This window comes from Arachis hypogaea, chromosome 17, assembly GCF_003086295.3.
Source record: "Arachis hypogaea cultivar Tifrunner chromosome 17, arahy.Tifrunner.gnm2.J5K5, whole genome shotgun sequence".
NCBI lineage: Eukaryota > Viridiplantae > Streptophyta > Magnoliopsida > Fabales > Fabaceae > Arachis > Arachis hypogaea.
In genome coordinates, this window is record NC_092052.1 from 46,226,994 (window position 1) to 46,244,662 (window position 17,669).

The window sequence follows — 17,669 nt, forward strand, 5'->3', positions numbered from 1 at the left end:
ATAGTAATAAAAAAATGACGATAAAGATGAAACACACGAAGAAACAGGAGGAGAAACGCAAAGAAGAAGAAGAAGAAGGAAGAGGAGGAGGAGGAGAAGGAAGATCGTGAAGAAGAAGAAGCGTCTTTCCATAATGGTGAGTGAGAGCGCGCTTTGGAAACGGTTGAGTGATGCACGTGTTATCACGCTTCAGTGGGTGAATGTAGTTTTTGTTAGGTTTGACCCAACTTGTAAGACATGTAAGCCAAAAAGACTTGTATGTGTAGCAAAACTCTTATTATCATGCCCATCATCATCATCTGATTCAGTATCATTAGAATCAAGGGTTGGTCTGGAAGTTGACATAGTTAACTGAACTGAATGGAAAAAAAATTAGAGGAAGAGATGTTTATGACAGTGAATTAAATGGAGAAAAAAAAAAAGAACGTATGTAACTACGAATCAGAGAAAGACGGAAGTGGGGTGATGAGTGGCGACAACGACTAGCGGCGACGACGACGACGACGACGACGACGACGACGGGGGCGGCAAATGGCGATGGGTAGCAGCGAAGATCGGCAGCGATGGGAGGCACAGAGAAGAGAGAACAAAGACAGAGAGACGTTTTTTACATGAATAAGAGAAGAGAAGTTTTTGAATAACACTGACTGATTAGGGTTACATTGTATCACTTAGGGTTTCCTAATTTATCCAATTACTCTCAGATTTTTTTTTAAATCCCAAAAAACCAGCCATTTTTGCCATTTTCATGGCGTTCCGCCATGGCACCACCGCAATTGCAGCCGCCTTTTCATCCGCCGTGAAAACCACGTCGCGGTGGCCTCTGTATGGTAACGAGGCCAAATTCTGCCACGCCATACCATTATGGCGCCGCCATATCCGATATTTCAAAACACTGTTACCCATGCTTTTGGTGCTGCAGCTGCACATAACAGAAGAGGTGATTTAGGAAGCTTGCTAAATTTCTGCAATTGTCAAGGAGGCCCCTAACAGATCGCTCCCTTCCTTCTTCGATCAAAGCACCTGTTCCGTTACGTAATGTCTCTTCTCTGGTTCTCCCTGTAAAACCAACCTTAATATATTTGGGCTGAAAGAATCACAACTAGTAAGATACGTAGAGGATTCTGGGTCAATACAAAAACAATTGGGAAAGTCTAGAATTAGGATAGAAAAATTTATAAAAGATTTGAGACACGAGGAAAATTTGTCAAACATGAGGATCTGAATTTGATATTAGATTGCAGATGTTGGCCGCTAATATCATCAAGTAATTTCAGAATTTGCTTAATGATTGTTTAATTAGGGGTTTTTACTTAAAAATTAGGCTGGACGTTGGATTGGATGAAGATTCAGGTTCAGTTTTTTTTATGTGAAGTTGATAGTTAAAAACTATTAAATGATTTAATATATTTGACTAAATTATTATGTAATAATTTTTAACTATTAACTTTACAAAAAAATAACAGGACGTGAATTTTCACCATTAGATTGGTCCGCCAAGATTTGTTTTCCTTCTCGCGGGCTGAATACGTATATTGCAATAAAGTATCGTTGTCTAGTTAAAAAGGTGTTAAACATATATAATTTTAAGCTGAACATAAATTAAATATAATTATAAATACGGGTGAATTTTATAGTGCCACTCACAAATTGGTGGCATCGTGGCTTCTTGCTAGTTTATGATGCACCAGCAATTTTGTAGTGACTAAAATGTGAAATTGTATGTTTAATTATTTTTTAGCTAAAATTGTGATAAGAATTTTATTTTAGCAAGAGAAATAAACATAACTCTAATCTCTTTGGACGTCTAACCCCTGTCATTGCTCACCCTTTGTTTGATTGCATTTTTGTTTATCTTGTTTTGCTTAGCCAGAAATTTTGTTTATTTGGATGTAGATTAGAATGAATTATTTGTTTAAAAAATTATTTCATTCTAAAGTATTTGTTTAACATTTGTTACAAATGAAAGCTTGAATCAAGCTTCAATGGTGGAACCTACACCTTGTTATTGTTGCTCAGAAAAAACTCAAAAAAAGTTTTGGTCGAAATACATTTGAAGAGTATATGAGTTTCATACAGTATTTAGAGGCAAATCCATAATCACCAAGAACATGGAAAATTATGGCTAAATGAAGGAGATATGGATGTTGGTCCGTTTTTTATTGGGTGGGTCAAAAATCAAATCTAATCACCCATCCAAAGGTTGAAGATGATGCTGCTATTGTGTGGATTCCAGTCACGAGCAACAGCGTGTCGAGCACGCAGATATCCATTCTAAGTTCGATATTTAGACTTTTTTGCCAAAATTAAATCCTAAATTATTAGTGAAATTTATTTAATTTTTTCAAATAGCAAATATATGTCTTTGGGTATTTTAATGTTTTAAAATTGGTTAAAATTATACAATACTGTTTCGAGTGTTACCTGAAATTGTGATTTGCACCTGAACGTGAAGTCTAAGTTCCTTTTGAGGTTGTGTCCGACACTTCCTGGTGCTAAGGTGCTGCCGTCTGACGTCTTGGTGAAGGTGGGGGTGGTACCTGCAAAGAAATCGGCCATAGATGTCTGATTTCAAGGTTGTTTGCTCAACCTCCAGCTCCGACTTAGACTCCTTCAAGCTGGCAACTTTAACCTCTTGTTAAGTTTCTGTTTGAATTTGAATGATTTCTTTTACTTGATAGTCTTTTTAAATGATTTTGACTTGAAAAACTAAACTAATTTTGACTTGAGAATACACATACTACCATAGTTGTAAGAATCGGACCGGACCGATCGATTCGGTCGGAAAACCGGTGAACTGGACCCTTGACCGGTCCGATTGATCAATATGACCGGACAAGAAACAGAACTGTTGGTAACTGGGTTGAACCGGTCGATTCTGATGAAAATCAGAGGACCGATGGTTTTTGTTCAACCGGCAGGTTCGGAAGTTTTTTTTTTTAATTCACTTGCCAAAACGACGTCGTTTTGGTTTAAAAAAAAAAGAGACTCGAATAACCCTCCAATCCCTGTTTCCCCAACCCTAATCCCCTAACGAGTAACCACAATGACTAACCCTCCCCCTCACCTCCTCACCTCGTGACCTCACTTCACTCTGTCACTCACCGCGACACCCATTCTGAAGTCTCAAGGAACAGAACAGAATCACTGCTCCGCTTCGTCTCACCTTGGTCCCTGTCTCTCATATTTATCGTCGCCGTCGCCGCGCCGTCGCCGTCGTGTTCGTCCTCTGCTCTGTCAAACAGGTTAGTTGAACATGTTGTTCTCCTCTGTTCTATTCTGTTCTTCCAATGCTTGTTGAATATGCTTGTTAAAAACTTGAAATGATGAAGCTGTTATGAATAATGTTATGTTGTTCTGTTCTGTTATGAAAACTTAAAATTTTTGGGATAATAGGTAAAATTTCTGTTGTTGAAATAGCTGCTTGTTGAAATAGGTGATGTTGAAGTAATTGTTTAGTATGAAACTATGAATCTGCTTGTTCTGTGAATTTAAGATTGTTGTCTTGCTGAATAGGGAATAGGAAATAGGGAATTTAGGGTTGCTGTTGTTTTATACTTTTACTACTCCATATTGTTTTAGAATGGCTTCTGCGAATACACCATCAGAAACACCATCTTCGCAAGAATAAGGATCAACTCTTGATGCATCAATTGGAACCCAAAAAAACAATAATAGAGCAAAAACTAATCCTGCATGGGGTCATTGTAAACAAGTTGTGGAATCTGAAAAAACCATTATGTTATGCATATATTGTGAGAAGCTTATTAGGGGTGGAGGAATTCATCGATTTAAGACTCATTTGGCTGGAAAAGAAAGAGATATTGAGTCATGTCGAAACGTGTCAGCTGCAGTGAGACACCAATTCCATCAAAGCATTGAAGAGCTTCGAAGCAGGAAACGAAAAGCTCATGAACAATATGCAGAAAGTTATAATTCTTGTGATGAAGTTGAAAAAGAATTTGACGAGATCGAACGTAATGAGATACAACAACAACAAAAATCCGGAGTTCCAGCACCTAGCTCTAGAAAAGGAAAACAAGTCAAAGGATTACAATCATATTTTCCATCGGCAACAACACCCGGAGCTCAACCAACTATCAAAAGCATTCTTCAAAGCAAAGAAATTGGGGAGAAGTGTGATATTGCTATTGCAAAATGGATGATGGATGCCTCTATTCCATTTAATGCGGTTAATTCAGCTTATTATCAGCCAATGATTGATGCTATTGCAAGCATGGGTACAGGGTATAAAGGGCTAAATTATCCAAGAGTCCGTGGGTATTTGTTGAGTAAATTGGTCGAGGATGTGAGGAAAATGATTGATGGTTATCGTGAGATTTGGAAACAAACTAGATGTACTATTATGGCCGATGGATGGACTGATCGTTGTAGGCGTACTTTGATTAATTTTTTAGTTTATTGTCCTAAAGGAACTGTTTTTCTAAAGTCAGTTGATGCTTCTAATGTCTCAAAAACTGTTGATGCTTTGTTTAAGTTGTTTAGGGATGTTGTATTGTTTGTTGGTCCTAAGAATATTGTGGATATTATAACAGACAATGTTGCAAACTATGTTGCTATGGGAAGGTTGTTGGAGGCTGAGTTTCCTAAATTGTATTGGTTCCCTTGTGCAGCTCATTGTGTTAATATGATGTTTCAAGATATTGGGAAGTTACAAAAAGTGAGTGAAACTGTGTCACAAGCTTCAATGATCACCAAGTATATCTATAATCATTTCTATCTACTATTCTTGATGAGAAAGTTTGAACGTGGGAGGGAAATACTTCATTCGGCTCCAACTCGGTTTGACACTAATTTCATTGCTTTGCAAAGTGTTTTGGCTCAAAAGGATCCTTTGAGATCTATGGTGACCTCTAAAGAATGGACAAGCTCAGCTTACTACAAAGAAGCCAAAGCTAAGAAATTTGTGGATCAAGTCTTAGATTCTAAATTTTGGAGTCAATGCACTGATATTATTAAGCTTACTGAGCCACTTGTTTGTGTTTTACGTATTATGGATAGTGAAGACAGAGCTGCCATGGATTTTCTTTATCAAGCTATTTATAAGGCTAGAGGAGAAATGGTGAAGAGGTTTCAAAAAAGAAAGAAGGTTGTTGATCCTTATTTGAAGATTTTAGATACTTGTTGGGATGCACAACTTAAGAAAAATCTTCATGCCGCTGGTTATTGGTTAAATCCAGCTTTTCGATTTAATGCTGAAGAATTTGAAAAGCACAGACAAACGACTTCTGACTTGTTGGATGTCATTGAGAAATATTCTTATGGTGATCCTGATTTGAATTCTAAGCTGACAAGTGAGATGAGGATCTTTAAGAATGCTGAACAAGATTTTGGAAGACCGTCTGCAATACGTGAACGCAGCACTGTTATGCTAGGTGAATTTCTTCATAAATTTGGTCTTCTACGATTGTGATGTATTTATGATTTGATATTTATGATTGTGATAAATTAGTTTTTTTTGTTTTTTATATTAAGATCAATGGTGGAAATCTTATGGTTGTGGAGCGCCAAATTTGCAAAAGATGGTGATTCGTATTTTAAGCCAAACTTGTAGTTCTTCAGGCTGTGAGCGTAACTGGAGTATTTTTGAACACATTCATCAAAGAAGAGGAATCGGTTAAAGCATCAAAAACTTAATGATCTTGTTTATGTTCATTACAACTTAAAGTTACAACAAAGGTACTTTCTTGATTATTTTAAGTTGAAAGCATTATTTTAAAATTTTAATCATCACAAGAGTAACGAAGTATATTGATAACATAGGAATGAAATGAGAAAGAAAGTTTATGATGAAATTTGTCTTGATGAATTTGATGATCATTCGTAATGGATATTGGAAGATTCACCACCATTTTTAACTCTTGAAGAAGTTGATGCTTTATGAAATGATCTTGCAAATATGTCTCTTCAATCACTTTTAGATGATTTAGGTATGCTTTTATTTATTTATGTATTATGATCAACTATGATTTTGGTATGCTTTATAACATGTTTTATATTATTTTTTATCTTAATTTGTGAAACATTATCTATAATGCTAGATCAATTGGATTTGGAAGATGATCGGGATGATGATGGAGCTAATAATTCTATGGAAAATGCAAATCAAAATGAAACCAATCAGGATGTAGCTCCACATTTATCAGATGAAGAACAATTTTCCGACTTCGAGATCACTCCTTGGATATAGTTTATGAATTGTTATTCTTATTGTGTCTAATTAAGATACTATTGTAGTAGTACTAACTAATTTCATGTCTATCTTTGTATTAGTTATCTTTAGACTTTGAAACTTGGTTGTTTTTAAAATGTTGGTGAAGAACTAAAGATATGTATTTTGAATTTTTTAAGTTTATGACTATTTTTAGTATTTTATATTTTTTATTTACTTGAAACTGGTTTTACCGGTTCAACTAGTAATTTATTGGCTGAACCAATAAACTAGTAAACCAGTAATCTAACCGGTTTAATCACCAGTTCCATTTTTACAACTATGCATGCTACTTTATCTTCTTATAGTAATCTTTGTTTGCTATATATTAAGCCAAAGCTAGAAGTTGGAGGTTTTTGTTTTGCTGCTATTATTAAAAATATATGTATTTTCAGTTCACTTGATTACTACTTGAGGCCCTAAAACTTTTCGTGCATTTAAATATTCGGCAAGATATAGATTTTTAATTGTTGGTCTTTATGTTTCCTTTTGTGAAATCATAATGCAGGTACAATGATGATTTAAAATCAGGTTCTCTTTAAGTTCAAATGTTATTAGCTCAATGAACTTATCAAGCTAAAAATTTAATTTAGTTCTCAATGAATAAAGCTCCTTCCACTGGAATAATATATTCGCTTTATTTATTTCCTTGTCTCTTTTTATTTTGAAAAAAAAAATAATTTGTATATACACAACTACTTGAGAAAAAAAAATTCACAAAACTACTGTGATTGCCATGAAATTATCATTTGAAAGAGGTAATTATAATTTTCTTAAAGTATCTTTTACAATACTATTTAAGTATTTTTATAATATCTAATTTTCACATGCAAGAATAATTTTCTTGCCTTTAGAATATATAGATTTTTAATGAATAAATTTTTTAAAATTTCTATTTGTAGTCCTTTTTAGTCATGTCAATCGATAAATCATGGATCGTAAAACCACGAACCACGCATGAATATAAAAATGGTTTAAACAAGTTTTTCGATTTTGCTTTTGAGCATCGATCTTTCAAGGGTCATCAAATTAAATATCCTTATCCGGAGTGTAGTTTTGGCAAGTGGCAAACAAGAGAAAAGGTTTTTGAACATTTAATAGTCAAGACATTTTTAGAAAACTACAAAGTTTGGTATTGGCATGGTGAAGAAGCAGTTGGAATTCGGTCACAAATTCATCAAACTAGTCATATTATACAAGATGATTCGGCATCTCAGCATCCAATGGTAACAATGCTCAATGATGCATTAGGAGTCGCTGGACCTGACTTGAATGAACCTACTCATTCTTCTAAACCTATAGATAGAGATGGAGACAATGCAGAAGATGAGGATGGAACTCAAAATGAAGAGCACAATGGAGAAAATGCAGAATTTTACAAGTTGTTGGAAGATGGTAATAAACAATTATATGAAAGGTGCATAAAATATTCGAAATTGTTTTTCTTAATTACTATGTATCACATAAAGTGTTTATACAGAATAAGCGACAAATTCATGACTGAAATCCTCAAGTTAATAAAAGATGCTTTTGGAAATGCGAAGATTTCAAACACATTCTATGAGGCAAAAAAAAAAAAAACCATAAATAAACTAGGGCTCAATTATAAAAAGATACTTGCTTGTCCTAATGATTGCATGTTATATTGGGAGAAAGATGAAGATTTACAAGAATGCAAAAGACGCAAGACAAGCAGGTGGAGTTATATGCCGAATATATCTAACTTTTTCTTCACAGACGCATATATCTACTCTCCCAAATTTTTGTTATGAGTGAAAATCATTCATAAAATGGTACTTAAAACCAGGGGGGAGGGGATACTCTTTCACACATATATCCCTTTATTTGTAATGTTGCTGGTGTGATGTTTATATGTGTTAGGGATGTCAGTGTTTGATAAACCCATATTTTATGATATAATTTGTGTTCAAATTGAGTGTTTCTATCAATTCTTCACCCACTTATTCATGTAAATTGCATGGTTTTACTTTTCCTTTCTTATTTTATGATATATGTGAAAAACATGTTTCCTATGCTTTAAAAATATTAATTTTGATTACCCTTTACTATCATTCAATGCCGTGATTTGTGTGTTAAGTATTTTCAGGTCTCATAGGGCAGGAATGGCTTAAGGGACAGAAAAGAAACATACAAAAATGGAAGGAAAGCACAAAAATGGAGTTTTGAAGAAAAGGCAGCGACGCGAACGCATGGACGACGCGAACGCATGCCTAGCGCAAAAATGCAGCGACGTGAACGCGTGGACGATGCGGATGCGCTCCTTGAGCAGAACGCAAATGACACGTACGCGTGACAAGGAAAACTCCCAGATGACGCGAACGCGTGACCCACGCGAACGTGTGATAGACGCCACGTACAGGAATCTGCAGAAAACGCCCCCAGCGATTTCTGGACCCTTTTTTTTGGCCCAAATCCAAACCAGAAACACAGAATATAAGCCAGAGAATAGAGGAATCAAAGGATATACGTAGAACAACCTAGTAAAACATACACATTCACAATTATTAGGATTTAGATGTAGTTTTAGGGAGAGAGAGAGGCTCTCTCCTATCTCTTAGGATTTAGGATTAGAATTTCTCTTATTTTAGGATTATTTCTCTTCAATCACAAGTTCAATATTCCTTTAATTTATTTTCTACTTTTATTTATTCCACTATTTTAATTGTCATTTATCTTTTCAATTTAGCTTATGAACCATTCATGTTATGATTTTCTTAATTAATATATTTTGAGGTATTTCAGATTTTATTTTGCTTTAATTTATTTATGAATGATTTCAATTCAAATTAGATTTATTTTCCCCTTTTGGCCTTGGTTAAGTAATTTATAACACTTGAGTTATCAACTCAGCTGTTGATTCAAATTGGAATTCTTTGCTGGTTAATTTGCACCCCAATAACTCTAGTCTCTCCATAGGAATTGACTAGGACCTGAGGATCAAATTAATTTGTCCACTTGACTTTTCTTTATTTAGTAAGGGTTAATTAAAAGTGGGAGCAGAATCCAATTCTCATCACACCTGATAAGGATAACTAGGATAGGACTTCAAGTTCTTATACCTTGCCAAGAGATTTTATTATTATTAATTTATTTTTCTTGTCATTTAAATTACTTATTCCTTATTTTAAAAAACCCAAAAACATATCTTTTTACATAACCAATAATAAATCACACCTCCCTGCAATTCTTTGAGAAGATGACCCGAGGTTTAAATACTTCGGTTATAAATTTTATTGGGTTTTGTTACTTGTGACAACAAAACTTTTGTACGAAAGGATTTTTGTTGGTTTAGAAACTATACTAATAGCCGATTATAATTTTATAAAATTTCTTTACTAAACAGAAATCAGTTCGTCAAAATGGCGCCGTTGCCGGGGAATTACAAATGTGTGCCTTATTATTGGTTATTGTAAATATTTTCTTTTACCTGTTTATTTGTTTTTATTTTTGTTTTTAATTTTTATTTGTCACTATGAATTCTCACCCCTATCGCTTTGAGTTTGGTTCCAATGCTGTTGCAAGGAATGGAAGTTATAACAGGAACATGTATCAGGGTCAAAACAATCAGAGATGGAAGGAGTCACGAGGATCTGATCAACCATTTGAGCAACAACACCCTCGAAACTACCATGGACGATGACCATTCAACAATGCATGTCGAGACAATAGTTATGGTGGACCCTTTCGTGATAACCATCACCCACCATATTACTATAGTCAGAAACCATTCCGAGGTGCATACCAAGATGATAGATATGGTGGAACCACTTGTAATTACCGACAAGCCCTGCCATATGCCTATGAACCACCTCCTCAATGCAGCTTTGAACCACCACACTCACAAGCCGACTACCACCATTCACCTCCATATGACCCTAACCTTTATCCACCCCAATTCCAACCCAATTACTCCCAAGAACCACCACCTCCCTATGTACCATGTCCATATCCTTCACCCCAAGAAACAAGGGAGCAACTCAAGGAAACATTTGAAAAATTTCATGCCATACTTCACTAATTGAATCAAGCGATAAATAGACTACCTTCCCGACGTTCGGACACTCAAGGAATCCCATGGCTTCATGTGGGCAATCTAACGAAGAACGCAGCATGAAGGAGATACTAGAAACCCCAATGGACAGTAAAGAGCATGATTTTGTACTGGAACAAGTGGAGGAAGCTGAAATTATCAAAGAAGAAGAATTGGTTGAAGACTTAGGAGACGCTGAACCTCCATGGGAATCCAGAATTGTGGAGAATTCCGTCAAGAAATTTACAATTGATGCTAAGGAGGATAGTGCACAACCTCCAAAGCAGGAATCTTATGAAGAACTGGACAGAATAACTCAACAAGCAAGTTTCCTTGATAATGATAATCCCGAACCAAGTTCTCCTACTAATGAACTTGCATACGCAAGTGAACTCTTTGAGATGGGAGAATCTTCCCCAAGTAAATACGGAGATGATGCGGAGGTAGATTTTTCGCAACCTCCAACTTATGACTTGAGTGATGAGGAAGATATCGAAGACTTGGATCAAGATGTGGTTGAAACCGAAGAAGTCTACAATGAAGTGGAAGAATTCACAGAAGAACACAAGGGAGAAGAGCTTGCAAAACCACTGGAAACACCTATCCCAAGGCCATTACCACCCAATACTAAATTTAAGTGGGTAAAATCCTTAGCTTTTATCTTTACTTTTCCACTTGAATATGGTTTGCTTGAAACAGATGGTCAGCTTAGGGCTCTTTGCGGCTTTAAGAGTAAAAGGGAAATGGTTCGTACTCAGAGCTGGTATGCAAGATTCAATAAGGTTCCACGCTTCAATTTGAAGTGCAAGAGTTGGTATCGAATTCAATTGAATGGGTCTCGGAAAATGTTTTGTCATCTTGGTGAGAATGCAACTTCCAAACCGCTCGGCTGGAAAAGTAAAAATTGAGACAAAGGTGGATGTAAAAGCAAGGTTTGGGATCCTGGAATCTATTCTGTCATTCAACATCTCGGGAACCTGAGAACCTGTTTGAATTTACTCAAGGGCTTTACATGCCTAGTTTGGGACCCCAGAGGCTGTTGGCATTCCAAACAGTGGTGGAGATTTTTGGATGAATTCAAGCACAAGCCACCATAACAAAGGACTCCCCAAATGTCCAACTTAAGGACTCTAACTAAAAGTGCTAGGTGGGAGACAACCCACCATGGTATGATCGTTCCTTTTTTTTTCAATTTTATTTCGTTTTGTTTATTTTTATTTTATTTTATTTTCATTGAACCTGGAATTATTCATATCACCCATATTAGCATTGCATATTGCATACTGCATAATTGCAAAAAAAAAAAAAATCACCCCACGCAAGCGCGCAGGCCACGCGTGGGTGTCGAATGGAAATCGGTGTAAAGATCCAACGCCCAAAAAGTTGGGCTGGAATCATGCGGCTAGTGTGCCTTTAGCACAAATTGGCCCACGCATTCGCATCCCTGACACGAACGCGTCACTTGCACTACGCACATCCCACGCGAAAGCGTGAGAGACGCGTACGCGTCGCATGGATTTTAGGGAACCTAATGGAAACAGAAAGTTGCGCCAAAACGACGCTGGAATCGTGCGTTTAGCACAATTCTGTGCGACGCGTTTGCGTGCCCCACGCGTACGCGTCACTTTCATTATCCCACAATCACGCGATCGCGTCAGAGCCCTTTTTGCCCCAATCACACGATCGCGTGCTGCACGCGTTTGCGTGGATTCAAAATCCTTAACCCCAACCCATGCGAAACCCTACCATTCCGCATCACCCAAAAACCCCCCCACTCCCCTCTGCAACCTCCCTTCCCCTCTTCCCCTTTCCACCGCCCAGCCACGACCCCACTGCCGCCACCCCAACGCCGAGCCGCCACCACCGCACCCCCCCTTTTTTCTTCTTCTTTCCTCTCTTCTCCTCCCTCCCTTCCTCTCTTCCCATTTCCTCCTCCCTCTACGACCCCACTGCCACCACCCCAACATCGAGCCGCCACCACCGCGCCACCCCCCAACCACCTCAACCCTCACCCCCTTCCCTCACCTCTTCTCCTTAACCCTTAACTACCCACAACCACCAAACCGCCTCTGCCTCCACCACGGACTGCCGCCGCTCCGCCAACCATCGCCGCTGCATCACCACCATACCGCCACCATCTCTCTGAGCCTAATTTCCATTTCTACACACCAGGTTTCGCCGAACACCGATTTTGTTTTCTAATTAGTTAGTTAGTTGCATATTTTATATTTTTTGTTCGAAATAGGATAGTTAGAGATGCATGATTGTAGTGGATTTTAGGTGGTTAGGTAGCTAGGATGTGGTTAGTGGATGATGAGCGGATATTTTATACGCTTTTTGGGGTTAATTTCATATAGTTTTGAGTATGTTCTAGTTAGTTTTTAGTCTATTTTCATTAGTTTTTAGGAAAAATTCATATTTCTGGACTTTACTATGAGTTGTGTGTTTTTCTGTAATTTCAGGTATTTTTCTGGCTGAAATTGAAGGAGCTGAGCAAAAATCTGATTCAGGCTGAAAAAGGACTGCTGATGCTGTTGGATTCTGACCTCCCTGCACTCAAAGTGGATTTTCTGGAGCTACAGAACTCGAAATGGAATGCTTCCAATTGCGTTGGAAAGTAGACATCCAGGGCTTTCCATCAATATATAATAGTCCATACTTTGCACAAGGATAGACGACGTAAACTGGCGTTCAACGCCAGTTCTCTGCCCAATTCTGGCGTCCAGCGCCAGAAAAGGATCAAAAGCTGGAGTTGAACGCCCAAACTGGCACAAAAACTGGCGTTCAACTCCACAAATGGCCTCTGCACGTGGATTGCTTAATTCTCAGCCTAACACACACCAAGTGGGCCCCAGAAGTGGATCTCTGCATCATCCATCATAGTTTACTCATTTGTTGTAAACCTAGGCTACTAGTTTAGTATTTAAACAACTTTTAGAGACTTATTTTGCACCTCATGACATTTTTAGATCTAAACTTTGTATTCTCTGACGGCATGAGTCTCTAAACCCTATTGTTGGAGGTGAGGAGCTCTGCTGTGTCTCGATGAATTAATGCAAGTATTTCTGTTTTCCATTCAAACACTCTTGTTCCTATCTAAGATGTTCATTCGCGCCTAACTGTGATGGAGGTGATGATCTGTGACACTCATCACCTTCCTCAAATCATGAACGTGTGCCTGACAACCACTTCCGTTCTATATACGATTGAATGAGTATCTCTTAGATTCCTTAATCAGAATCTCCGTGGTATAAGCTAGAACTGATGGCGGCATTCATGAGAATCCGGAAAGTCTAAACCTTGTCTGTGGTATTCCGAGTAGGATTCAAGGATTGAATGACTGTGACGAGCTTCAAACTCCTGAAGGCTGGGCGTTAGTGACAGACGTAAAAGGATAGTAAATCCTATTCCAACCGGATCGAGAACCAACCGGTGATTAGCCGTGCTGTGACAGAGCGCGTGAGCGTAGTTTTCACTGGAAGGATGGAAGGTAGCCATTGACAACGGTGATCCACCAACACACAGCTTGCCATAGGAGGACGTGCGTACGTGAACAAGAAGACAGAGGAAAGCAGAGATTCAGAAGACAAAGCATCTCCAAAACTCCAACATATTCTCCATTACTACATAACAAGTAACCTTTAATCCATGCTCCATTGTTTATTTGCAATTCAACTGATAAACATAATTGACTTCCTGGCTAAGATTTACAAGATAACCATAGATTGCTTCAAAACAACAATCTCCGTGGGATTCAACCCTTACTCACGTGAGGTATTACTTGGACGACCCAGTGCACTTGCTGGTCAGTGGTACGAGTTGTGAAAAGTGTGATTCATAATTTGTGCACCAAGTTTTTGGCGCCGTTGCCGGGGATTGTTCGTGTTTGAACAACTGACGGATCATTTTGTTGCTTAGATTAGGAAAATTTTTCTTTTTTTTTTGGTTTAAAGTCTCTTATTATTGTTCTTGGTTAAAAATATCCTTCTTTAAAACAAGTGCTACATTTACTGCCCAATTGGCTAGAGCGTTGGTCTAAGTCCGTGGCAGTTTGGTACACTCTTTTTAAAATCTTTTTCAAAAATAATATTTTCTCTATTAAATTTTGTGCCAAACTTTAAGTTTAGTGTTTTCTTGTTGATTTCCCTTTGATTTTCGAAAATTTTGGTTTGGTTTTCTAAAAATTTTAAGTTTGGTGTTCTTTCTTTGTGTTCTTGAGTTTTCCTTGTGACTTGATCTTAAAATTTTTAAGTTTGGTGTTCCTTGGTGTTTTCCCTCCAAAATTTTCGAAAATAGGGAGCATTAGATCTAAAAATTTTAAATCTTGTGCTATCTTATTGTTTTTCTCTTTCCTCTTAAAAATAAAAAATATCTTTTCTCTCTATTTTAAAAACAAATTTTCGAAATATATTTCTAAAATTTAGATTTTTATTTCAAAATTTAAAACTTTTTTTTTCAAAATCATCATATCTTTTTCAAAACTTCCTAACCACTTTCTCTCTCCTCAGTTTTTCGAAAATCTTCACTCAATTTTATTTATTTTATTTCAATTTATTTCATTTTTGAAATAAATATATAAATAAATAAATAAAAATATTTTTTCTATTTTACATCATCTCCCTTTCTCCATCATGGACCTAAGCGGAAATGAACAGTCCAGGAGGACTCTGGGGTCATATTCTAACCCCTCTACTGCTTCATATGGGAGTAGCATCTGCATACCCTCCATTGGAGTCAGTAGCTTTGAGTTGAATCCTCAGCTCATTATCATGGTGCAGCAAAATTGCCAGTATTCCGGTCTTCCACAGGAAGAACCTACAGAGTTTCTGGCACAGTTTATACAGATTGCTGACACAGTACATGATAAAGAAATAGATCAGGATGTCTACAGACTATTACTGTTTCCATTTGCTGTAAAAGATCAAGCTAAGAGGTGGTTGAATAACCAACCTAAGGCCAGCATAAGGACATGGAAACAGCTAACAGAAAAATTCCTGAATCAATATTTCCCTCCAAAAAGGATGACACAGCTAAGGCTGGACATCCAAGGCTTTAAACAAGGAGATAATGAATCTCTTTATGATGCCTGGGAGAGATACAGAGAGATGCTACGAAAATGCCCCTCTGAAATGTTTTCAGAGTGGGTTCAGTTAGACATCTTCTATTATGGGCTTGCAAAAGGAGCTCAGATGTCTCTAGATTACTCAGCTGGTGGATCTATCCACATGAGAAAGACAATTGAAGAGGCTCAAGAGCTCATTGATACAGTTGCCAGGAATCAGCATCTGTACTTAAGCAGCAACCCTTCCATGAATGAAGAGGTTAAAACAGTAACTGCTGAACTCAGCCCTGTAAAACAAGCTGCTGAATTCAATCAGCAATTGGACTTTCTGACAAAGCAGTTAGCCGAATTCAAAGAAAGGTTACAAGAGACAAGGATGGCTAATATCCATATGGACAAACAGTTTAAGCAAACAAAGCAGCAGCTGTCAAGGCAAATAGCAGAAGAATGCCAAGCAGTTCAACTAAGAAGTGGGAAAACATTAAATACCCCACCTCAAGGCAGCAAAAAGCTAAGAAATGAGTAAACCACCCAAAATTCACCTGAGGACAGTAAGAGCCCAGGGAAAAATAATTCTGGCACTAAAACGCCAGAAAATTGGTGGAAGGCTGGCGCTGAATGCCCAGACCATGGCCAAAACTGGCGTTCAACGCCAGAAATACAGCAGGACTGGCGTTCAATGCTAGAAATGGGCAAGGATCTGGCATTGAACGCCCAAAATGGGCAGGATCTGGCGCTGAACGCCCAAAATGGGCACAATTCTGGCGTTCAAACGCCAGGAACAGACAAGGAGTTGGCTTCTCACGTCACTCCAGCTTCTAACTCTGGCACTCAATTGCCAGTGAGAGATCAGACACACACAAATGCTGATAACAACCCCTCTAAAAAGGCTTCTTCAACCACTTCTGTAGGCAATAAACCTGCAGCAACTAAGGTTGAAGAATATAAAACCAAGATACCTTATCCTCAAAAACTCCAGAAAGAGGAGCAGGATAAGCAATTTGCTCGCTTTGCAGATTATCTCAGGACTCTTGAAATAAAGATTCCATTTGCAGAAGCACTTGAGCAAATACCTTCTTATGCCAAGTTCATGAAAGAGATCTTGAGTCATAAAAAGGATTGGAGAGAAACAGAAATAGTTCTCTTCACTGAAGAATGCAGTGCAGTCATTCTGAAGAGCTTTCCTGAAAAGCTTAAAGACCCTGGGAGCTTTCTGATACCATGCATATTAGAAGATAATTGCACCAAGACAGCTTTATGCGATCTTGGGGCAAGCATCAACCTAATACCTGCATCCACTATCAGGAAGCTTGGCTTAACTGAAGAAGTTAAACCAACCCAGATATGTCTCCAACTTGCTGATGGTTCCACTAAATACCCATCAGGCGTGATTGAGGACATGATTGTCAGAGTTGGGCCATTCGCCTTTCCCACTGACTTTGTTGTGCTGGAAATAGAGGAGCACAAGAGTGCTACTCTCATTCTAGGAAGACCCTTCCTAGCAACTGGACGATCCCTCATTGACGTCCAATAGGGGGAAATAACCCTGAGAGTCAATGATGATGAGTTCAAGTTGAACGCTGTCAAAGCCATACAGCATCCAGACACATCAACAGACTGCATGAAAGTTGATCTTATTGACTCTTTGGTAGAAGAGATCAACATGGCTGAGAGTCTCGAATCAGAGTTGGAAGACATCTTTAAAGATGTTCAGCCTGATTTGGAGGATTCAGGGGACATGAAAGAGCCTCTGAACTTTTTTCTGAAAGAGGAAAAACCTCTTAAACCCGAGCTCAAGCCATTACCACCATCCTTGAAATATGCATTTCTGGGAGAAGGTGACACTTTTCCAGTAATCATAAGCTCTGCTTTAAATTCACAGGAAGAGGAAGCACTTATTCAAGTGCTAAGGACACACAAGGCAGCTCTTGGGTGGTCCATAGGTGACCTTAAGGGCATAAGCCCAGCTAGATGCATGCACAAAATCTTATTGGAGGATAATGCCAAACCAGTGGTTCAACCACAGTGGCGGCTAAATCCAGCCATGAAAGAAGTGGTGCAGAAAGAGGTCACCAAATTACTGGAGGCTGGGATTATTTATCCTATTTCTGATAGCCCCTGGGTGAGCCCTGTTCAAATCGTCCCAAAAAAAGGAGGCATGACAGTGATTCATAATGAAAAAAATGAACTGGTTCCTACAAGAACAGTTACGGGGTGGCGCATGTGTATTGACTACAGAAGGCTCAATACAGCCACCAGAAAGGATCATTTTCCTTTGCCATTCATAGACCAGATGCTAGAAAGACTAGCAGGTCATGATTATT

The 17,669-nt window shown here is 38.0% G+C and overlaps 1 protein-coding gene across 1 annotated transcript; it reads left to right on the forward strand.

The window, feature by feature from the left end:
* Positions 1 to 3,739: 3,739 nt before the first annotated feature.
* LOC112763246 (uncharacterized) lies at positions 3,740 to 6,211 on the forward strand. The gene is made up of 3 exons (XM_025808968.1): positions 3,740 to 5,396; positions 5,497 to 5,586; positions 6,063 to 6,211. Exons 1-3 carry the CDS (start codon positions 3,740 to 3,742, stop codon positions 6,209 to 6,211), a joined length of 1,896 nt encoding a protein of 631 aa, XP_025664753.1.
* Positions 6,212 to 17,669: the final 11,458 nt, after the last annotated feature.